At 38.2% G+C, this 24391-nt stretch overlaps 1 protein-coding gene across 1 annotated transcript in view; it reads left to right on the top strand.

Moving 5' to 3' along the window:
• Positions 1–24391, top strand: part of LOC149211835 (uncharacterized) — a 299240-nt gene that overhangs the window by 63223 nt on the left and 211626 nt on the right. The window contains exon 6 of the mRNA XM_089391597.1: positions 8474–8555. Within this exon, the coding sequence (XP_089247723.1) occupies positions 8474–8555 (82 nt within the window). The remainder of the gene's footprint in view (positions 1–8473; positions 8556–24391) is intronic.

Here is a 24391-nt window from a genome sequence, read left to right as displayed (position 1 = left end):
CAACTAGCTTAAATTATTCCCAAACCATTTTGCATCAGACTCGACTAAAACACTAAGACTCACCTAATAATTCGACAATAAATTTCACCCTAGCTTTGGGGTTTAAGCTGGAGGAAAAAAGCTCTTCTAATTAGCCGTGTCTAGAAGCACAGGTAATCAACGAGGTTAAAAAACCTCCTATAATAAAATTCATTATTAAAATTATAGGCATACCTAGGTGGTTACATAGACTCAAGGTTTTACTAAGATCATTTACATTACATAACTTGCAGAATGGGATAACCATGACACATGTATTGCTTATATGTGATCTGATCTTTGTTGAAAAAATTGGTACTTTCGCTTCCCTGGATCTTTGGCAATTTGAGTGCAATAGGAGGAATTGATTGGTTTAATTCATTATGTCAGTTAGGAATACAGAGTGATGCTGCTACAATAAGTATGCCAGATTGACATCATTGTTAGAACTAATGTTACTAGTGGACTTTATAGAATTTGAACCTTGGGCACATTATAGATAGAGCTTAGCATGACTGAGATTTGTAAATTGAATATTAAGTAGTGTTGATGTGATGAGCAAAGCTAGTCTTGTTAAGGCAGGTGCAGTAGCTATATGACTTTGGTTATGAGAGTAAGATATTGTTGATGAGCTGTTGGACCAAAGTTTCAAGTTTATGTTGAGACTAACAACAACGATATATGCGCTAGGGTTTGAGTAGGTTTGTTTCATAAGTTGAGATGATGACTAGTTACGGTTTAAGCAGAGCATGTGTCAGAGCTTATATTTGATGATAGGCCAATATGATTTGAGTATAGCATTTGTGGTATGACAGGTGGCGAAGTCTTTTATCAAAGACAAAACAATAGTATTGTAATAGTCTCATTGGCTGGTTGATGTAAGAAAAAGTTTTGTGAAGCTAGGATTGATGCATAGAAGCAGATTTGATCGAGATTGTGTCACAATTTATTTTGTATTGCTATCGAACACAGGTGGCAGGGTGGTGCAGGGAAGGAGAGTGGAGTCTCCTTCAGGTTGGAGCCTAAGAATACTTGAAGGCGACAGGGTGGTGCGAGGGCAGGTTAGAGTTTGCATAGGGCATTGGAATGTCCTTCTGATTGCTGCTGGTAAACAGGGTTTTGGAGCATCCTTCAGGTTGGATCCTGTAAACTAGGGCGTTGGAGGGTCCTTTTGGTTGCAGTTGGTTAACAGGGCGTTGGAGTGTTCTACAAGTTGGATTCTATAAACTAGGGGGTTGGAGCCTCCCTCAGTTGGAGCATAAAATATTGATGTACATTTTATTGAAGACAAATATTAAGAAGAGTTTAGTGGTTTTGCTCCTAGAAGGGTTTCCACCTAAAAATCTGTTGTCCACTGTCTTGATGTTTGCACATTGTTGAATGGTGTTGTTTACAGTTTATTTATGTTATATCTGATGATAATGTTAATTAATGCCCCGTGAAGTTAAAAATATACTATTTAAAGAGAAATATTGATTCAACCCTGTCTCAGTATTTCCAACACTGGTAGCTAGGGCAAAACTCATAAGGGGAAGATGTAACATAAAAACTATGCTGAATCACAAAAGACTGATAGCTTGTAGAACTGAAACACGAAGACTGGTAGCTTGAAAGCTTTAATATAAAAATACACAAGGTATTTAATAATAATAATTTATTTACATATAAAATGTATAAGATGATATAAGATACAATGAGGCCCTGCTTTTATACCTCAGCAGGTGACCTTTTGTGAACGAGCATGTCTTTTAGACATGCATGTTCACTTAATTAATGATTTATTTAACCTGACCAATATTTAATTATTTAATATTAATATTTATTTTATTTATCTAATTGATATGAATTATATTCATAACATAGCCTCTCCCTTTGGAAGCTTTGTCCTCAAAGCTATATTGCTGGGGGTTTTCTTTATTTAGTGTCTGTCGTCTCATCATTGATTCGTCATGTAGCTTATTAGTACTATTTCGTTGTATATATATATATATATTTCCTTTTTTTTTTTGTTTTTTTTTGAAGTCTAATATAATATATATATATATATATATATATATATATTTCATTTATTTATTTATTTATTTTAACTCTATATATATATATTTTTATAACTTCATTTTTTTTTGTTATCTATAAATATATATATTTAATTATAAACTATATATATTATAAAGTTATAATATATAAGTTATAATTAATATGTAATTATATAATTTATATATCATTTTTTTATAACCTTGTACTCACCCAACCAACGTCGTTCAACGGTAACGCTACATCGTTGACCTTTTTATGGATTTCGGAAAAACTTTGTTCTCCATTTTGAAGCTAGTCAGAGACCGTTGGTAATGCACAACAAGAAGCAGCATATCACGTTCATTTACCTCCCACAAATTGAACCACCCCCGTGATAATGGAGGCGCTACGAAGAGATCACCATGACTCTGAGCGTATTCACTTTTGACGAGATCAATAATGCTCCATCCACTCATCAAATCATCCATAGCGTAAACCTCAAGGGATGTGTTGTCATCCAGCCCATCTCTGTAAACTGCATACAGTGTTCCGGACCTCGACGATTTTATACAGAGTTGCCTTTCAAACTTTCCAAAGTAACCTAAGTAACTTCCAGGAACAGACAACTCCATTAAATGCTTAGCAAAATTGATGTTCACATCATCCCTTTCAGTTATAGTATTTGCCACTGATTTCCACATGTTAGTCTCGAAATCAAAGTGCAATGGGACGATATCATCCAAAGGGCGGCGTTCCTGGAGGAACTGAAAATCCACCAAATACAACTTTCGTTTCCATGAGATGGGGATACACGATTTGGTTATGGCTCTAGGACATTCTGGAAGAACTGTCAATTTTTCAGTGTTTGCATCTAACGCCAGCATGTGCGTAGGCCCTATCTCTAGTGGGCCGCCCACATGTTTCAGCGGTAGCAAAACAACCAAGCGATGGCCAACTACTACTGTCACTATCAAATTCACATCGTTTACTCTATTGACTGACCTTTCATATTCACGTTTGTCAATTTCCCCGAAAATCGCTGATGTATGCAAAGTCGTGAAATTCCAGGCACGATTATGATCAACATTTAGTATGTGAACGAAGGATCTTCTGGGATGGTACAATGCCCAATACACCACTTTTTGTCCAACTGCTTCCATGAAGGGTTGTTGTCCCCATGTATATTCATGATTGGGTAGCGCTACCACATCGGGTAATCTTACATTTCTTTCCTGTAACTGGTTAGGTAACCGCGGTAGCCTCGTGTCTTGGATGGCACAGTCGTAAAGCTTGATTTTCCTGTTGGTAAGTGCTCCATGGAACAAAAGGGAAGGGTAAGAAAATTTTGATTGGAATTTTGCTTGGAATTGAGGTGCAATATTGGTGATTAAATCTCGAAGCCTATTCCTAACTGGTCTAGGCTTGGCCATGGCTACTGAATTTGTATTGATCTCTCTGAATCTGCGAGGAAGATATTGCAGAACCTCTCCATATTCATTTTTGTCTCTGGCCATCTCGAAGGCTCTCCTCTTATTCGCCATAAATAGCCACTTCAATCCTCTCAGCGCTATAAATCGATCCTCTGTAAAATGTAGTGATTCTTCATCATTATTAATGTCTTCTTTAGCATCTTCCTCGTTGTTATGACATTGTTCATCTTCTTGTATTTCGCGATAGTCCTTATCCACATCATCTTTATCCGGATCATTTTCATTGCCATTAAGATCAACATTTTGATCGAATTCTTCTTCTTTTTCTTCTTCCACATTTTCCTCTCGACATGCTTTAACTTTTGCAATTGATTTTTTCAAACGCTGAAATGCTTCTTGAATTTCACTAAAATGTTCGACACGTTCACGACGTGAATGTAATGGCACATTGTGCGGTGAACTACGTTCAAAGGCCTGCATGATTATATCGTGTGCCATGGCTCTGATTCCACTGTAACATAAAAACTATGTTGAATCACAAAAGACTGATAGCTTGTAGAACTGAAACACGAAGACTGGTAGCTTGAAAGCTTTAATATAAAAATACACAAGGTATTTAATAATAATAATTTATTTATATATAAAATGTATAAGATGATATAAGATACAATGAGGCCTTGCTTTTATTCCGCAGCAGGTGACCTTTCATGAACAGGCATGTCTTTTAGACATGCCTGTTCACTTAATTAATGATTTATTTAACCTAACCAATATTTAATTGTTTAATATTAATATTTATTTTATTTATTTAATTGTTATGAATTATATAATGAACCACATCAAATTTGTCCTTGAGAGAATATGCAGTCTCCTTAGCGAAGCTTCAGCAGCAATGGAAGGTGGAGGAATGGCCTTCGACCCCCTCAGTATGACTGCTAAAACTCGTGGTCATGCACAGGAATAGAATACGACCACTTGAGAATCAGTTTCATGCCCACACATATAATACGACCTGCCTGTAACAATGCTTCACCCCTACAATCCATACGCCCAACCCATCAAATGATATGTAGGCTAGGAAGAAGGAAAACTTGGCCAGAAGTGAAATATACTCTTAGCCTTGACTTGGTATTTTAACTGCCCCTCCAAAGAGTAAATCGAACCACCAGCACCTTCAGATATTCTTCACACTGGGAGCAGCCTTAAAGAAACAAACTCGACCTTTGGTTTGGCTATAAAAATCAATTTCCAAAGCTCAGATTTGTGCTTGTGTGCTCATACTTTCATGGAGTTCTTCAACCTGCCAAAATGATATAGGAAACACCAAATAAGCTCCTAAAATCAACTGAAACATGGGTACCTCATTGTTCAATATTTCTTGTAAATTGTTCTCTGTTGAAGCACGATGGTGAAATCTGTGTGATTTCACTCCTTGACTGGCTAGAGTGTCTCGTTTCAGCACTGAAACCAACGATGGCGGCTAGGGTTTCCGAACCATAAGCTTCTCCTCAAGAAAACTCTCCAAGAACTTCTTTTTCCAGAAACTCAAATGCACGAATGAGGAGAGTCTCCTCATTTTCCTTTTTTTATAAACTTGTGGCCATTTTTGCCACCACTTTACCAATTTAATTTTTATAGTCACTTTGTAGTATTTCACTTTATAAAGTTAAAGTGACTTTTCACTTGCCTAGGAAATGTCCCCCTTTTTCCCTTTTAGGCTTTTATAATGTTTCCTTAGGCAAATTAAGTCTTACTTATTAAATATTTTCCGCTTTAGTCTATGGGAACCATATTAGGCTAGCGGACTCCATCATGCTCTTCCTAAATGGTCGGGGACATTACAGTCCTCCTCGCCCAAGATTGCTTGTCCTCAAGCAATTTCAACCCAGGATGTTTGAGCACATTTTCACCTTCCCAGGTGGCATTTTCCATAGGCAAATCTTTCCACTTTACCAGGCACTCCTTGATTGTCCTATTCGGCAACTTCCTCTCCCTTGTTTCTAGGATTTTTTCTGGGACCAAGATTAACTCTCCTTCCTCGTCCATCGGTGGGAGTTCTGTGGAAGTAACAACATGGTGCCCCAGGGCCTTTTCAAGGCATGAGACATGAAAGGTGTTATGAATTTTACATCCTTCAGGAAGCTCGAGTTCATGGGCCACTTCTCCTACGCGTCTCAAAATTCTGAATGGTCCATAGAACCTGGGTTTTAGCTTTTCCACCCTTTTTGTTTTCAGTGATGATTGTTTGTAGCACTGTAGACAGAGGTACAACATATCCCCCACTTCAATGCTGCGCTCCACTCTATTCCTGTCTGCATACAATTTTTGCTAATTCTGAGCCATGTGTAAATTGTCCTTGAGGACTTTAAAATATCCTAGCTCTCCTGAATCCATTCCCTGGCTAGAGGTGCCCATTTATCCCCAAATATCCCGTCCGCGAATGTTGGGGCATCATACCCATATAATGTTCTAAAGGGTGTCATGCTAATGGACATGTGGAATGTGGTATTGTAGCAATGCTTCCCCAAGTGGAACCACTTTACCCATACCTTTTGTTGGCCTGTTACATAATTCCAGAGATAGCCTTCCAACCACTTGTTGACTATCTTGGCTTGCCCATCAGTCTGTGGGTGGTCGCTGGTGCTCGGAATTAGCTCAGTCCCCACAAGTCTGAAAAGCTCCTGCCAGAGGCCTCCCATGAACTTGCTCTCTCTATCACCGATCTTCAATAATCCATGCAATCTGAAGACCTCCTTGAAAAGCAACTCGACCACCTGCGAAGCATAATATTTTGATGATATGGCAAAGAAATGAGCAAATTTTGTAAGCCGACCTACCACCACATATATGTAATCTTTTCCCTGCAGTGGAGGTAAGCCAGTGATAAAGTCCATGGAAACGCTCTCCCACTTTTGCTTTGGTATGGGGAGGGGTTGCAATAGACCCGTTGGATGAGTGTGCTCTGTCTTGTTTTGCTGGCAAGTGTTGCACTCCCTCATGAATCTCAACATATCCACCTTAAGGCCTTTCTAGGTGAACCTCTCCCTAATCTTCTTGTAGGTCTTTATATATCCGGATGTCCTGCTAAGGGTGAGCTGTGAGTTGCCTGCATAATTCTCTCTTTGAGATTTTATTTCGGCACTAGATTTGGTACTTACAGTAAATAATGTCATTCATAACCCGATACCTGTCATCACGGATCAACCCCTCCAAAATCTCACAAGCAAATTTATTCTTCGAATACTCCACCAGCAACAATGACTTCCAATCTTCTGTCATCTCTATGAGTGAGAAAGTGGGTGGCATCCTCGAAAGAGTATTAACCACTATGTTGTTCTTGCCCTTGACGTACTCTATCTCAAAGTCATAGGCCTGCAACTTATTCACTTTTGTTGCCTCTCACTCAGTTCTTTTTGCTCCATGAGGAACCTTAGACGGTTCTCGTATATTTTTATTGCAGCTCATAATCTCTTTCGAATGCTATGGTGTGCTAATTCTGCATGAGAATTGCTCCTATCTTTGTCCCTGAAGCGTCACATTCCAACACAAATGATTGGGTGAAATATGGTAATGCTAACACAGGGCACGTACTCATCACCTTGCTCATCACCTCCTTCATCCTCTCAAACATCTCCTGTGCTTTTTCTGACCAGCTGAAGGCTCCCTTCTTGGTGAGGTCTGTAAGAGGAGTTGTTAATTGTGAGAACCCCTTAACAAACTTCTTGTAGTAAGTGCAAACATCAAGGAAGCTCTTTAGTTCTGTAACATTCTTTGGGGTGGGCCATTCAATAATTGCCCAAATTTTCTCATGGTGTACCTGAACCCTATCATGTTGAATTACATGCCCTAGGTAGAACATCTCCGTCATGCCAAATTCACACTTGGACTCCTTCGCATATAATTACTTCTCCTTCGGAATTCCCAACACCTCATCAATGTGCCTCAAATGGTCTTCCCACATCTCGCTGTAGGCCAATATGTCATTGAAGAAGACCAACAAATGCTTCCGCAACTGCTTATTGAACACATGGTTCATACAAGATTACAAAGTCGTGGGAGAGTTGGTCAGCCCAAATGGCATAACCAAAAACTTGTAGTGGCCATAGTGACACCTGAAAGCTATCTTTGGGGATATCTTGCTCCTGAACCCAAATCTGATGATAGCTAGAATGAAGATTAATCTTCGAAAAATATTTGGCCCCTTTCAATTCATCCATCAACTCATCGACCTTGGGAATAGGATACCAGTTCTTGATTGTCCTTTTATTGAGAGCCCGGTAAAATATGCACATCTGCAATGTGCCATCCTTCTTCTTAACCATCACTACTGAAGAAGCGAACGGACCGGAGCTAGGTCTAATGTGGCTTGTTGCACTCAAATCGTCAAAGTTCCAGGGAAGCGGAAGTGCAACTTTTCAACAAGGATTGGATTACATATCAGCAGTCTGTGTGTCATGGTCATCCCATTCTGCAAGCTATATATTGTAAATGATCTTAGTAAAACCTTGAGTCTATCTAACAACCTAGGTAAGCCTAGAATTTGATGACGAATTCCATCCTAGGAGGTTTTTTAACCTTGCTGATTACCTATGTTTTTAGACATGGCTAATCAGAAGAGTTTTTTCCCTCCAGCTTAAACCCCAAAGCTAGGGAGACCACACCGAGGGTGGAATCCTGGTGAAAGACTCAGCACTCTGTCAATCTCAATAGTGAATCAAGGCGTCATGGCCACAATTATGTTAAACTTGAAAAGCTCTATCTATGATGCCTTTTGTTATTTATAAAAGGTAATAAATGGTTATAAATGCATGTCTGTATTTTTTTTTGAATTAGCATTATGTCAGTTTGTTTATTAATCTTTTCTTTCTTTAGTATTATGGAATTTTGTTTATCTGCCTTCTTTTCATTTATATTAACCTTTTCCATACAGTTGATGATGGACAGGGAGAAGGGAATTTTGGTATTTCAGTCTTGCACTTATTAATATTTTGTCAGTGGTGATTCCACAGTTTGGAATGGAGCCTGCGGTTTCAGCTGCTCTAGATTTCAAAGCTATGCTCGAGGCTGCACTTCGTAGTCCATACATACCTTGTAAGTTTAATCGCTACATGTGGGCCTTTGTTATAAGTTACAATTGGTCTATCTCAATTCTCTGCAAATTTTATGCATATCAGTAATTGAAAAACTATAGCTGCCTTTCTTTCTTAGTTGACAACTAGTTTTACCATTGTTTTGCAAGTTGGTAAATAGATTTACCTCGCTAGAAGATTCCAGGCCCTCAGTTTGTTGGAATTTTGAGAGCGCTATGTCTTTGTGTCCAAGTGGTTTGTTGCCAAAGCTTTCCCTTGCCTTGTGTCCAAGTGGTTTGTTGCCAAAGCTTTCCTTTGCCTAACTTTTTTCCATTGTTTGACTGAGTTTGATTTTTTGATTTGAATGAATACATTTCTATGCATGTTTCATTATAGTCATGCCTAAGGTTTAGATTTTTCATTTTTGGGGGTCTTCAATCCAACTCAGTCACCTTTGTTAGCCATTTCAAGTTTCATGTATGGATCTTGCTTCTGTTGTTTGGAGTGTGTAATGAATATAATTTAATAATAATAATAATAAGCTATGGGACACAACCCTTAACATTTGTGACGAGTCAATGCATATAAGTATACCGTCACAAGGCTCGTTGTATATATCATCCCACTTGTTCATTTATCATTTATATATAAGTAATATCCTTTATGTATTTCAACTATTTTTCATTCCCATGTTGATATTTTTTCATATTTGAACTAATTGTTCATTACATTGGGTCAAAGCTCCTTCCAGCACACTTCTGCTGTTTTCATCCTTTAGCCATGTACATTTTTCAGAATTTCTCTAGTTGAAGGCTTTGACCACTAGTTTTCCTTTTGCCACTTCAACTATTCCATGCCTTGTGGCTGTATTTTTTCATCAACTTATCAACGGGATAAAAAACAGAAAACAATAGCAAACAGGGGAGATTCATCTGCGGAGTATATCGCTGAGTGGGTCCGTCGATTAGGGATTCATTAACAAAGAACAGTAATAGTGCTGACCTCTAGGTTGGAACCTGTTCGTCTGTGGCTGTTGATGTTGATTTGTTTCTATCCTTATAATCCTATTCTGCATTGTCGATTGACTTTATAATTACTTGCAATTTTTAAAACTGTTTAGCATGGTCTGGTGGATCTGATGAAGTGGAAGGTTTGGGTTTGGGCTCCAGTTTGGATTTGATTTGAGTCAGAATGTCTGGTTTCTAGACAGTGTCCAACTCGTATCTATACTCTTTGCATTAGCTTTAGCTTTTGTTATATTGTTGTGTTTAAACTGGTTTAAGAAAAAACTAAAGGAACCTTGAAAAGCATTCATGTAATATGTTAAAGTAGCTTGTCGTGTAGATTGATGAATCTGAGGAATCTTCTTATGAACATAAATAGCATAAAATAATGTAAATAATAAATAATAAGTAGTATTAAGGAAAGGGCATGTCTCAGAGGGCGACTTTTTATGAACGGGCATGTCTCAAAGGGTGACTTTTTATGAAAAGGCAGACCAGCCTAGGTATATATACAGTGTCCTCATTTGTAATCTTCACCATATCAAAATTCGTTCATGCAGTTTATAAATACATTATTACTCCTATAAATGGTTTTTTCTACTATATTCCAAGTTTTTTGGATTATTTAACTCCCAAGTTCCAAAAAAAATATAAAAGCCAATTAAGAAGCATTTAATAATTTTTTTTGAAATTTGTGAGTAAAATATTAAGTTACTTTTTATTAAAAGTAATAAACTATTAAAAAAATCAGATAGAAAAGTACATTATTATATTCTTAAGCTCATACAAAGGGGTTACTTTGAGTCTTTTTTGGCAAATAAGTCGTTGAAGAACTTTAATATTAAGGCAAAATGGAGTCAATCATTGAGGGGAAAGAAATGAAGGAAGGAAGATTTTCCTATAAAAGTTTTTGAATTGCAGATTGCAGATTGTTTATGTGATGTTCCAATTTTGTGCATGCAAAAATCAGTAGAGAGTTTTACTAACTTTTGATAATATTAAAAAGGGGAAAATATTATTTTGTGAGAGAAGGCAGAAATTGTTATCCTAATGGAATGGCGGCAAATAATATTTGATTGATAAAGGAGACAAATTATTATTTTATTTAAAATGGCAGCAAAAAGACTCCTAGTGGAAAATGGGCCCCACCAATAAAATAATAGGGAAAAAAGAGGACCCAGTGTTGAGAAATCTAAAGGGCAATAGTTAGGATAATTTCTCTTTACTTGATAATTGCTTGTGATATCTTTTTACCTTTTCTTATTTATTAGCTTCTTCTCTTATTATTATGTTTGTTCTTATCATCAAACAACTACCCAAACAAGAAGAACAATAGTACACATGAACATAGGATATAGGCTGCAAACCAAGGCCAAAACCTCTCCACCTGAGAGGAAAACTCGTAAATCTCTTCTCTTCTTATAGATTCTTCAATTGCCGAATTCAAATCCAGTTAAATCTCTTCCAACAACACAAATTTGACCCGCAACTACAGAAATTCGGCATCTATTGCAGGTCTGAAATTTTCGGTCCCCTGCAGCATCAAATGCATCCATATGTGTGAGCGAAATTTAGCTTTCCAAGGCCTCTCGACAACTTCACTTGGCTTGCTTCCTTGTATAGGGCTAGAAGGTGACCTAATAGGATCTTCTTCTAGCAACTTCAATCTTCTTCAACAACTTGAGAATTTCAGCCTTGAAGCAGCAAACCCTAGCTCTTCTTCTTCGCACATGTGAGAGAGAATTAGCCCAAAAAATTCTTTCTTCGTCCTTCTCCTTCTTCACTAGCCTTCTTGCTCTTCTCCTTCGCTTAGATGATGAGAAGTGAATGTGTGTCCAAGGGAGGTCGAGTTCCTTCCTTTATATAGGCTTCTAAGGTGGACAAGGCTCCTCAAAATAGGTCAACTTCTTAGCTGGCAGGCCGACTTGGTCTTGGAGGGTATTCTGACACTTTTAAATACAAAAATAATTCTTTTTACAAGTTACAATGTGCCCGATGGGGTCTTCAACATATGACAATGACTCTTTTGACTTCTTGACCTAGGACAAACCCTAGAAGCACTCAATGGGTGCTTGACCTCTAAAATAAAAGACCTTGAGCATGAAACCCATGCTCCAAAAATAATAATAATAATTTTTCTTTCATTTTACAATATACAAGAATCAAAAGTACATTTCATATTTATGAAGATTGAACCTAGTTACACATTTTTCAACACTCCCTCTTAACTAGGGAGGTATTCATAAATGGTACATGGAAATTCTTAATTTGAAGAGATCTCATAAGAAGAGTCGGATTGATAACCCATATGTTCAGCATCATAACAACCAACTTTACCACATAGCAAGGCCTTGACTAACAACTCTAACTCTATCTCTCCACTAGATCAGAGCACAATGCTGGCGAGACCAATGATTTATAGACATCTTCATCATTGTGTCTCAAGGTACATACCCCACTCGTGCGTTCACAGGGTATGACCTTCCAGGACTATTCTTATCTTGGAATCCTAGTCCTCAAAGAATATTAGTCCTCTACGACTACTCTTATCTTAGATGCCCTACCTCATCCTCAAAGAGTATCGGATGCCAGTTGCTTACCCAATCCTCCATTATTTCTTCCCAAGTGAAGACAAGAATGATGTGTCTATCTCTCCCTCTCAATTAGGGAGGATATATCAACTAATCCAAGCTTGTCTCTCAAAAACACAAGCTTCTTATTAGGAAGAGATTTTGTCAAGATGTCAGCTACTTGTTCACTAGTGGAGATATACCATAGCTGCAACACACTATCTTGTACCAACTTTCGAATGTAGTGATAATTGTTGTTTATATGCTTTGTCTTTCCATGAAACACAAGGTCTTCAGACAACCTTATACAACTGGTGTTGTCACAATGTATCATAGTAGGGTCCATTGGTCCTTCAAACAAGTCGGATAGCAACTTCCTCAACCAGACAACTTCTCTGCTTACTTCACAAGCTGCAATATATTCAGCCTCAACACTACTCAAAGCAACCGATTCTTGCTTTCTGCTCATCCATGAGACCATGGAGGATCCTAAACTAAAACATCCTCTTGTAGTGCTTCTTCCATCCTGCTCATTACCTCCCCAGTCGGAATCTGTATATCCAATAAAGTGGACATCATTCCTCCTATCATACTTCAGGAAGTAGTGGATTGTTCCTTGCAGATTTCTCAGTATCTACCCAATGATCATGCTTTGGCTCAACTTGATATTTACTAAGAACATTCACTGCAAAACATATGTTTGGTCAAGTATTCACCAAGTGCATCAATGAGCCAATCAATTGTCTATACCTGGTTGGATCCACTGGGCTCGATTCAAAATTCCTTAGCCTTTTTCAAGTTTGTGATCATGGCGGTTGTCATAGGTTTGAAATCCATCATGTCAAACCTCTTCAATATCTCGATCACATACTTTCCTTGACCTAGATAAATCTCATCAAGTCCTTGCCAAACTTCCAGGCCTAGAACCTTCATGTCAAATTTCGCTGCTAGTTGCTTCTTGTACTTTTGGATTCGACCTTCGACACCTGTCAAGAGAAGATCATCCACATATAGAAGAATGATTACAGGCTCATTCTTCACAACCTTGATATAGAGATTTGGATCAACATAACTCTTTGTGAAGCCCAATCTTTGTAGGTATGTATCCATCCTTGCATACCATGCCCTTGGTGCTTGCTTAAGGCCATATAATGCCTTTTTCAACCTGCAAACATAAGCCTCTCTATCTTTGACTTCAAATCCCAAGGGTTTCTCTATATAGACTTCTTCATCAATCGTGCCATTCAGGAATGCAGTCTTGACATCCATTTGATGAATGTTCCATCCCATCGATGTTGCCAAAGAGACCAGTGAACGTATAGTTGTATACCTTGCTGTAGGAGCAAATGTCTCTTCATAATCGATGCCTTCTTGTTGAGAGAAGCCCCTAGCCACAAATCTTGCCTTATACTTATCAATACTTCCATCTGCCGCATGTTTAATCTTGTAGAGCCATTTGGAAGTTACCACAGATTTGTCTTCAGGCCTAGGTACGATCTCCCAAACTCCATTTTTCATTATCGATTGATACTCTTCATTCATGGCATCCTTCCATTCTTGATGTTTGACAACCTCTTCAAAGGTGGATGGCTTTGCTTCTATCAACTTCGTCATGTATGCTGCATATCCAAAATATCTTTTGGGTTTCTTACTTTCTTTGAATTTGCCCTTGGCTGCTCCATGTCCTTCTGCATCTAGTAGAGTAGACTTCAACCAGTTAAGTCTCTTTCTACTTTCGGGGATGACCATCGGTTGCATTGGTTAACAGGGACCTTCATCTTCATAATTTGGTTCTTCTTCCTCCCTTGTACCTTCCTCTTCAAATATAGGAAGTTCTTCATCATTAGAGTCCATCGGGATATCCTTTGATTTCTTGAATGCTATACTTTCATCAAATATCACATGTCGTGGAATATTGACAATTGCACTGAAGCAGAAGTCATGTCAGTTTTGCATTCAATGCTAGTCTGTTACAGGATGTATCTTGCTGATGACATTGGTCCTGTGAATGCCTGTCGAAGGATAATTGGTGGGTTTGAAGGCACTCTTGACTCTTGGTTAAAAGCTGAAACTTTAAAAGAGCCAAACCTTCTTCCTTCTTGGGAACAATCTATAATGCTAAATGAAGATGGAACCACCTACATGGATCCTGTTACCCATCTTCCTGTGAATAACATGATAGGACGTCTGCTCTATGGTATTACAGTAAATTTCATTGGATTTCCTCAAATAACCAATGAAATCACTACAATTACTCTGCTAGCCATGAAGTTGCATAACATGCAACATTTTGATGAATATTTTAATGAGTTTCTCCACAGGTTGCATACTCTATCTCCAGATTTGATTCTTGAACCTAAATGGAAAGAGATTTTTGTTGCTTCTCTTCCTCAATGGGTTTCATTAGCAATAGTGAATAAACTTCCAGGAAAAGTTGGAGATTATAAATTTGGAGTCATCAGGCAAGCAGTCAAAGCTGTTATTGTTGAGCTTTGCTCCCAGATGAAAATTGCCCGTGCTGCAACTAACCCAAAGAAGCCACATAGCTACCAACAACTTTGCAAACAATGGCACCTTGGAAAAGCTGGCAATTCTGAGGGGCGAAGAAGAAGGCACAAGCATACAAAGAAGAATTTCCAGCCTTCCAAAAGCACATCTAAGAGACATTTCAAAAAGAAACCCTACAAACATACTGAAATGTTTTCAAAAGAAAAAGAAATAATATGCTACAACTGCAACAAGAAAGGGCATACAACAAATAGATGTCCTGAGAAGAAAAAAGAATCTTCAAAGAAGAAGATTACATACAGAAACAAGAAAGGAAAGATCAACTTCTTTGATCTTCTGAGCAGTTGTGATGAAATGATATCTTCTGAGTCTGAATCAGAAGATAATTTAAATCTTTTGTACTCTGATTATTCCTCATCATTTGACGAAGAACTATGCAGAGATCCACATTGCTTAGAATGCAAAGATTGCAGTTGCAGTGATCCAGATGTATGTAACTGCAATACTATCAGGATGATGAAAACAGATCATGAAGAAACCAGTAGAAATTTTTTCACACAAATGATGGCAGCAACAGATCCTCAGCTAAAAGAAATGTACAAATCATTATTGATGGATCATCTTAAGCAAGTACCCTTGGGTTCAAAGAACTTGCCACATAAAGGGTATGTTCCTCCTGCCTCCTTATTCTCAGTCGAAGCCTTGACCAGACAGTTTAAAAATGAAGACTTTGGAGAAAATTTGCCACAACCACTCCCGAGTATACATCAGGCTATAAAGGAATTGAGAAGAACAGTAAAAGAAAACAGGAGGCTATGTATAGAAAATCACAGAGATTTGTCTATCAGACTGATGAATTCTCAAGAAGCCTCGACTTCTAAGAATCCTCCTTTATCAGGTAAGATAGAAAATTGGACACTCCATCAAAGTCCAATAACGCAAGACATGCATGAAGAAGAAGAAGAATCTGATAGGATAGAATTAAGATGCAATATTGTGAACAGAGATGTTATGTATTGCATTAAGATGAAAGTTAAAATTGGAAACCAGTATGAAGATTGGAAAGTGCTGATGGATACTGGTTCCAGATTGAATATTGTAAGCGACACAGTGGTCAGTGCACATTTGAGGAGACCAACTGCCTGTCCCAGAGTCACCACAGCTAGTGGAGACATTATTACAAAAAAAAAAGCAGAAATAGATGTATTTCTGACTGAAGACATTGGAGTACGACTTGTATGTCCAATAGTTCCAGGAATGGACTGTGCTATGTATCTTGGAACTCCTTTTTTCCAAAATTTTGACAAGCATGGAGCCAAGCTTGACACTGCTACTCAGAGGTATGGATATTTTGTCAGCTTGAATAACAAAGAGATATTTTTTCCATTTATAAATTCAAATTCTCCTAATAGACTAAAGAGGATAGAAAGATTAGAAGGACTAAAAATGGAATTAAAGAAAGAATCTTTAAAAACAGACGAGCTCCTAGATAACGGGAAATATGCCAAGGAAATAGCAGATATCATTGCTAAATTTAAAGAATGTTGCTCAGATGATCCAAATGCATTCTGGCATATTCACAAGCATGAAGTTGAACTTCCACTAAAATCAGATTTTAGTGGAAAACTTAGAAGATCTAAGGCGATAGCTATGAATCAAGAACAACTAAAGATGTGCAAGGAAGAAATAAAAGATCTTCTAAAGAAAGGTTTGATAAGGAAAAGCAAGAGCCCCATTGCGTGCTTTGCTTTCTATGTCAACAAAAATGCTGAGATTGCTAGAGGAAAACCTAGGCTAGTTGTCAACTAAAAGCCTCTCAATAGCGTTCTTGACTATGATGCCTATCCTCTGCCGAAACCATCTACTATTCTGGCACAGATATCTAAATCAAAGGTTTTGTCAAAATTTGATCTTAAGTCAGGTTTCTCGCAGGATGGGATAAAGGAGACTGATAAATGGAAAACAACTTTTTCGGTACCAGAGGGCCATTATGAATGGAACATCATGCCTTTCGGCCCGATAAATGCACCCCCTGCATTCCAGAGGATCATGGATGAAACCTTCGAAGGAATGGATGATTTTTTGAAGTACATTGATGATTTACTAACCCATTCTGATAGCATTCCAGATCACATTAAACATCTGAAGATTTTCTTAAGAGGAGTTAAAGAAATGGGAATTGTTTTGTCAACATCAAAAATGAAACTCTTCAAAACCATGATAGATTTCCTGGGGTATAACATTCAGTTTGGTTCATATAGTGTCATCCAGAGAAGTTTAAATTTTGTAGATCACTTCCCAGATGAAATAACTGATAAAAATCAGTTGCAGAGATTTCTTGGGAGTTTAAACTACATTTCTAAATTCTTGAAACATTGTGCCCAAGAAAGAAAATTGTTAAATAAAAGACTCCAAAAGGTACCAATACCCTGGAATGAAGACTGTACTCAGGCAGTCAGAAGAATAAAGGATAGAGTCAAGAATATCCAGCCTCTGTCTCCTATAAGAGAAGAATGGAAAAAGATTATAATGACCGATGCCAGCCAAGCAGGATGGGGAGCAGTACTATGTCAAGAAAATCCCAACAACAAGAAAGAGATAGAAATATGCCAATATGCATAAGGTCTCTGGGCCAAAAACCAGCTGAACTGGTCCAGCTTGAAGAAGGAATTGAGAGCAGTCTGCCTTGGAATTGCAAAATTCAAAGACTTTGTTATTTATACAAAATTCACAGTTAGAACAGACTGCCAGGCCTTGAAATATGCAATCCACAAATGTGACTTCGAAGATGCAGCAATGGTAAGATGGGTGATGCAGTTGAGCCAATACATCTTCGATATAGAATATGTCTCTGGTGATAAAAATAGTTTTGCTGATATGCTGAGCAGAGAATTTTTGTCTGAACATTCTATCCTTGCGCTATCCTGCAACTATATAAGAAGGAATGAAGACTCAGTACAAATTGAGACACCTAATGGATGGGTCAGTTATGATCTAAATACTCCTTTACTAGATCATGATTCAAACTGGTTCCCTGTAAAACAAATAAGGCACAGAATGGGAATCCCATATCTGTGGACAGAAAGGATGCAGGATGAAATGAACCAAGAGGCTCTTGAGGCTCTAGACTATCTGGTGCATATAGGAAGCATAACATTTATCTTGGATAGAAGTGAAAATGATGATGATAGGATAGAAAGCTGCCATATTGCATTCTGGAAATTCAATAACCATCTCCGAAGAAACAATTTTGATGAAGACTGGCAAAGAGAAGCCTTCTACTCAGGTATGAACTTACAAAAATATGCTTCTAACTTGTTTTACTCTTTGCAATTTACTTTCATGTATGAAGGCTGGTCAGTTGAAGCAATGGAAGCTGAAGACCCTATACCAGAATGGTTTCACGAATGGTGGAAAATCTATGGATTATCCGCTTTAGTAACAAAACCATATTCTTTACACCTGTTGAAGATCTATGGATTCAGCGAACCTGCAGCTCATCAGTCAGGAATCTTGTACAAATCAGTAGAAAATATTGCCGACATTGAAGACATCCACTTCCTGAATGGAGTACGAAGATGCGACCACGTTAGATGGTTTGTCACAAATCATTACAAAGTAAGGACGCTCGACGATAGTAGCAATTATGAAGATTTCCATGATCAAATAAGTCCGGACACAAATCCTTTTGAGAACATCAACTTTTTAGAACCACCGGACAACCATCCATCACAATTATGGGAATCTGAAAAAGAAGTCCGAGTCCAGTACTTTTCAAATCATCTGATCGAAAGATTCCGATATCAACACTATTCTCATCCTCAGATCAGACATTATGTGATTTGATTGTGTTGTCTTTCCAACCAACTTTGGTGTTGGACGAGCTTTTGTGGGTTCACTCGTTCATGAACCTCCACTGTGTAAAATCTAGAGTACAATAATTGGAGATCATATGTCTTGATTCTCTACTTCACTTTAAATCTAATCTATGTCCTAGATTCGGTTCCCATATGCCAGTTGGCTTTTCGAAAGGAAAAGGGACGAGATAACACGAGTAGTCTGCTCATGCTCGAATCTAGTTTAGTACGCATCTACTTTCGGTGTTACACGAATGTTTGTCCCCCTGAAGTTCTATAAATATGATGAAATGTAAGGTAAGGCTCATTTGGGGGAGAGAGGTCTAGAGGTCTAGAGTCTGTGAGTTTAAGATTGAATTCCTTGCTTTGCATCTGTGAGAAGTTTTCTCGATTTGCTTGCATCACGGAGTTTGAATCTTAAAGTCTGTAAGCCTGTTTTCTGGTCTCAGCCTGCATGCATGCCAGGTAGCCTATGGATCTCTTATGCTTCGGCTAAGACATATCTGTGAAATGTTGCTGCAGTCAATCTGAGAAGGAAGACTCTGTAATCGAGTTCATATGTATACCCTTTTGTGATAAATAAAATCTTATCTTTTGCACAAAATCTCTGTATAATTGTGATATCTGTGAAGATCCTATATAATGGTATTAGAGCCAAGTTATTGTCTGAGTGGATTTTGCTTGTGATATATTGTTTGAGTGGATCGTGAGTTTGTTTGAAGTCGTGAATAGCATTTGTAGCCCGTGTTGGCGTTGGAAGGGTGTTGAAGACGTTCAACTAGAGCTCATTCGAGGAAGCCGCAATTTATCCAGCAAAAGGAAGCCACAATCCTTCTTGATATCGTTCTGCAAAATCTGATCGGGTATTTCTCTAAGTCATCTTATTTTTATAATGCACTCTTCCAGTAGTTCAAGCTCCATGGGTCGTTTCGGTTCCAAACATTTTGATTCTCTGCAAACAGAAGAAGAATTAAGGTCTAGATTAAATAATCTTTGTAAAACAGAAGAAACTTCTGAAAATTTTGCTTGTTTAGATGTAGAAGAGCCAAACCCCACTGTAAATTGGAAATTGCCGCCTGTTTCTCCCTCTGAGGTGTATAAAGGTGTTTCTCCGTTTCATTTCTGAGCCCTCAGCCAGATAAAGATAAAAGAAAAATCAGTTAAGACTGAGTTGAATTTAAATGTCATGATGACAATACCCGTTCTTGAGAAACGACATATTCAAGCCGCCATTAAATCTGGCTACCAATACGTCCATCTGGGGATGGTGAGAGTAGGCCTCAATGCTCTACACAGAAAAGGTCAGCAAGCCTTTGTATTTTCGGCCTTACTTGATAATCGATGGACAATGTTTACTAAAGCTTTGATTGGTAGAATTGAGACCAGTCTTTCTGATGGTCTGGTCCAGTATGATGTATTTCCTGATTTTTCAGTTGCTTTTGATGACCTCCACATCCTGCAGTGTCTAACCTTGGGAGTACAAACCCAGGGTTATGAAAATTTTAAATCAAAAGCCAAAAATTTGACAATCTTTTATATTACTTGTGTACGTTTCTATAACACTACCATTCCAGCTGTATTACATTCTCCTGATAAAGAGTTTGGTAGAGTCACTCTTATTCAATATGACTCCGCATGTAATCTAGTAGCTCCTGTCTCTGTTTCTCGGAACAAACTTTGTCCTCTTGACGACTGGGTTACCAACTGGAGAAAACCAGCCCGCAAATCTATAGCTGCAGCCCAGTCCATCATCACAGAAACAGAAGACCAAGTTATAACACGTTTTCCCAGAACACAGTCAGCCCAACATGGTGGACCTTCTGTCACCACAGTACCTACTTCTGTCTCCTTGAATCAATTACATCCAGTACAGTCTCCACAACAAATTGTAATTGATCCAGCAGTGTATGAGTCATTTAGAAAGCTATTTACGCAACCAAGCTCATCTCAGGGTTTTAGTTCTGTTTGTGACCACCCACACTGTTCAAAAACATTTTGTTAGTTTTCTTCTGATCCTCCTACTCCGCATGGAGAATCCTCCAGTAATCATCGTGTAAACATGATTAAATTTGTATTATCTTTTGATGATTCTTCTGAACAAAGTTACAAATTTCTCTTTACTTGATAACTGCTTGTGATATCTTTTTACTTTTTTCTTACTTATTAGCTTCTTCTTTTATTATTATGTTTGTTCTTATCATCAAATAAGTACCAAAACAAGAAGAACAATAGTACACATGAACATAGGATATAGGCTGCAAGCCAGGGCCAAAACCTCTCCACTCGAGAAGAAAACTCGTAAATCTCTTCTCTTCTTAAAGATTCTTCAATTGACGGATTCCAAGACCTCTAGACCAAGACCAATACACTTCCAAGACCAAGTTTGACCTTCTTGATGTTGTGCTTCACTTGTCCAAGTCAAACCTAATCAAATCTCTTCCAACAACACAACTTTGACGTCCAACTACAAAATTTCAGCCTCTATTGCAGGTTTGAAATTTTCGGCCCCTTGTAGTAGCTACTGCATCCACACATGTGAGCGAAATTCAGCCTTCCAAGGCCTCCCAACAACTTCGCTTGGCTTGCTACCTTGTCTAGGGCTAGAAGGTGACCTAATAGTCTCTTCTTCCAGCAACTTCAATATTCTTCAACAACTTGAGAATTTCGGCCTTGAAGTAGCAAACCCTAGCTCTTCTTCTTCGCATGTGTGAGAGAGAATTAGCCCAAAAAAATCTTCCTTCATCCTTCTCCTTTTTCGCTAGCCTTCTTGCTCTTCTCCTTCGCTTAGATGATGAGAAGTGAATGTGTGTCCAAGGGAGGTCGAGTTCCTTTATACAGGCTTCTAAGGTAGACAAGGCTCCTCAAAATAGGTCGACTTCTTAGCCAGCAGGGCCAGTTGGCCTTGGAGGGTATTCTGACACTTTTAAATACAAAAACAATTCTTTTTACAAGTTACAATGTGCCTGATGGGGTCTTCAACATATGACAATGACACATTTGAATTCTTGACCTAGGACAAACCATAGAAGCACTCAATGGGTGCTTGACCTCTAAAATAAAAGACCTTGAGCATGAAACTGATGCTCCAAAAATAATAATAATAATTTTTCTTTCATTTTACAATAGACAAGAATCAAAAGTACATTTCATATTTATGAAGACTGAAGCTAGTTACACATTTTTTCAAAATCTAGAAGCTAGAAGGAGGTTCAATGGTTGGACTCAATTGGAAGGCATTCATTTCTTTTTGACATTGTGAAGAAGCTCAAGCGAGTTTCAAGCGAAACTCAATAGCTAATTTCGGTGGACTTCGAGTGCCACCCTAGGTAGCTCGTTGGGAAGAATATTTCATATCTTCCATTGTGTTTGATTGACTTGGTTGCTTGCTTCATCTCCTGAAGTTCTGAAGATATTTTTTTATGGCAGAAGATTATTGATTTAATTTGCAGGGCTGATCTCCCTACACCAAGAGGCTGAGTGCAATTGTGTTTATAGGTGAGCCACGCACAAGGATTGGAGGGCCAATTTTGAATTATTTTTCCTTGTCCAAATGCCAAAACCTTCAAGGTTGAGGTTTATTCTTAGAAAAGGGATGAAATGCCAAGGGTTTAGACGGCCTAGTATCACGTTGTAGCTCCAAGGAAGGTACGCATCAGATTGTTCAGAATTAGAGGGTTTAAGTACCATTTGTCCCTAAGTTTCTTAAGGGATTCCCTCAACAGGAGGCCAAAAAATTCGCTGGAGACTAGCTAAACCATTTGGGCATCAAGGCTGAATTATTTTGTGCATCCACAATAGATTCAAGTGGCTGAAATATTGCATCGTCTTGGAGGACTGAATGCTTATAGTCTGCTCTAGGATTGAAGACTTATTATTGTGCTGTAGCAGACCTGTCAAGTTGCCATCATTCAATGTTGTAGCAGTCTTGTATATCTCTGGTTATATGGGGGGGAAATCATTGAATTATTCAATATTATTCTTGGAGGGGCTGTGTAACATTGATCAAGGAAATTTGTGCCAGGGAGAACAAATTTCAAGCTAAGGATTGCTTGTTTTTCCCAGGTTTGAAGTTTCCTCTAGGAATCACATCTCTTGTGCTTGTAGCCACATTTTCAAGAAGGACGAATTGGCATATTTCCTGTAGCAGCTTATTGGTAAAGAGCCAAGTTGGTGTCAAAGTAACATCAAGACAAGTCAGGTTGAGTTTTGCATGTTTTGTGTGCCATTTCTGCAATGACATTGTGATCTTATCATCGTCTCCCAAGTAAGATTCAGAAACTCCATTAGGCCAAAATTTTACTCTTATAGCAGCTGGATTGGTGAGGGCCGAGTTCATCAATGCAAATGGTCCAATCATCTTCAAACTTGAAGGAATTCTCGGGTGTTACTCTCCAAATTGTACCTCTGGAAATTGCTTCACTAAAGATCATAATTTGCCTCTTCAAATTTATATGCCAAATTGTTTGATAAACTGGTGTGTGTTTCCTTGCTGTGTATTTTCCAAATTTCACACACTAACTGTTTGTAAAAAGGAGTCGAGGAACTTTCATAATATTTTTCGAAACATTTTCTCGAAAGGGTTATTAGTGTGCTCTAAATTGATTTGAAGAATTGCTTGGTTGAAAATATGAACGTTGTAGCCCAGTGCATATTGAAGAAAAGTGTAACTAGGTTCGGTATTTGTAAATGTAATTTTGATCTTTGTACTTGTCAAGAAAAAGAAATATTATTTTTGTAAAATTATTCGAATGATTTTCTTGCTCATTCCATAGGTCTAAGAAAGTCAAAGAATCGAAGTCATGTTAAAGAGCTCTTCTTGAGCATGAATATGGGTCAACCTAGTGTCAGGTAGCCCTCCAAGACAAGCACCATCCTCCAAAGAAGAAGTCTGCAAGCAAAGCGAGGTAAAAGACAGTCATGTCGGCCTAAAAGAATTAGATTCACTCATGTCGGCTCAAAGAAATAGACACAACTCTTCATGGATACACATCGGCTTAATACGAAGGACTAACCACTATATATACCCAGTTAGGGTCAGCGTAAAAGGACAGGAATAATTCGGATTCTCTTTGTGATTTTTGGATGGTTTAGCAAGTGAAGGATCTCAGATATTGCGGATGGAGTACAGGGCACAATATCTCGGACAAGGTACAGGATTACAGTGTTTCGGTTGAGCACATACAATATTTTGATGGGCACAATATCTTTGTGTTTTCAGATGATCATCATGATCACAATCTCGGTATACAAGGACAGTCTTGGCATATCTATCATGATAAGGATCCTGGTGCAAGAAATTCTCAGCTATACACACTAGACATCATTCTCCAGATAAAGTCAGTGTTGGCATGATTATGATCTCACTGTTATACACTCTTGGTATGCCAAAACATAGTCATAATCTCGGCACAGTGAGAACTATGATGGAAGATCGTAATGAAGACTTTGGTGAAGCGTTCACATATATATCTCAGTATGGAAGCCTCATCAACATGATGATGATCTCAGTGAGAAGTGCTTTAATGATCTAACAGAAGATGGAGATATGGTGCAGCAGTTATGTTCTCATTATTGTGATGAATATCTCAGTGAAGGTGCATGAATGATGACCTCGGTGAAGCAGCAGTGTTGATGATGATCTCAATAGTAAGAAGGGGATTGGTGACTTGGTCTTGGAGTGGCCTAGTAGGTCAAGGGTTATGGTCTTGGTATTCATCAATGGAATCTCTATAAGAATAATTTTGTGCGGGTTTTCGTCTCCAAGAGGGAGAGGTTTTGGCCCTGGCAGAATGCCAACATCTTGTGTTCTTGTCTCTTTGTTTTGGTAGCTAATTGATCAAGTAAGAAATACACACTAATGATATCAAGTAAAAGTTAAAATACCTCACAAATAGTTATCAAGCCAAGAAGAATCTAATC

Source organism: Pinus tabuliformis, chromosome 1_1, assembly GCF_031772625.1.
Source record: "Pinus tabuliformis cultivar Carrire ecotype Pingquan chromosome 1_1, CPIR1, whole genome shotgun sequence".
Classification (NCBI taxonomy): Eukaryota; Viridiplantae; Streptophyta; class Pinopsida; order Pinales; family Pinaceae; genus Pinus; species Pinus tabuliformis.
This window is presented reverse-complemented; position numbering and strand designations above follow the sequence as displayed.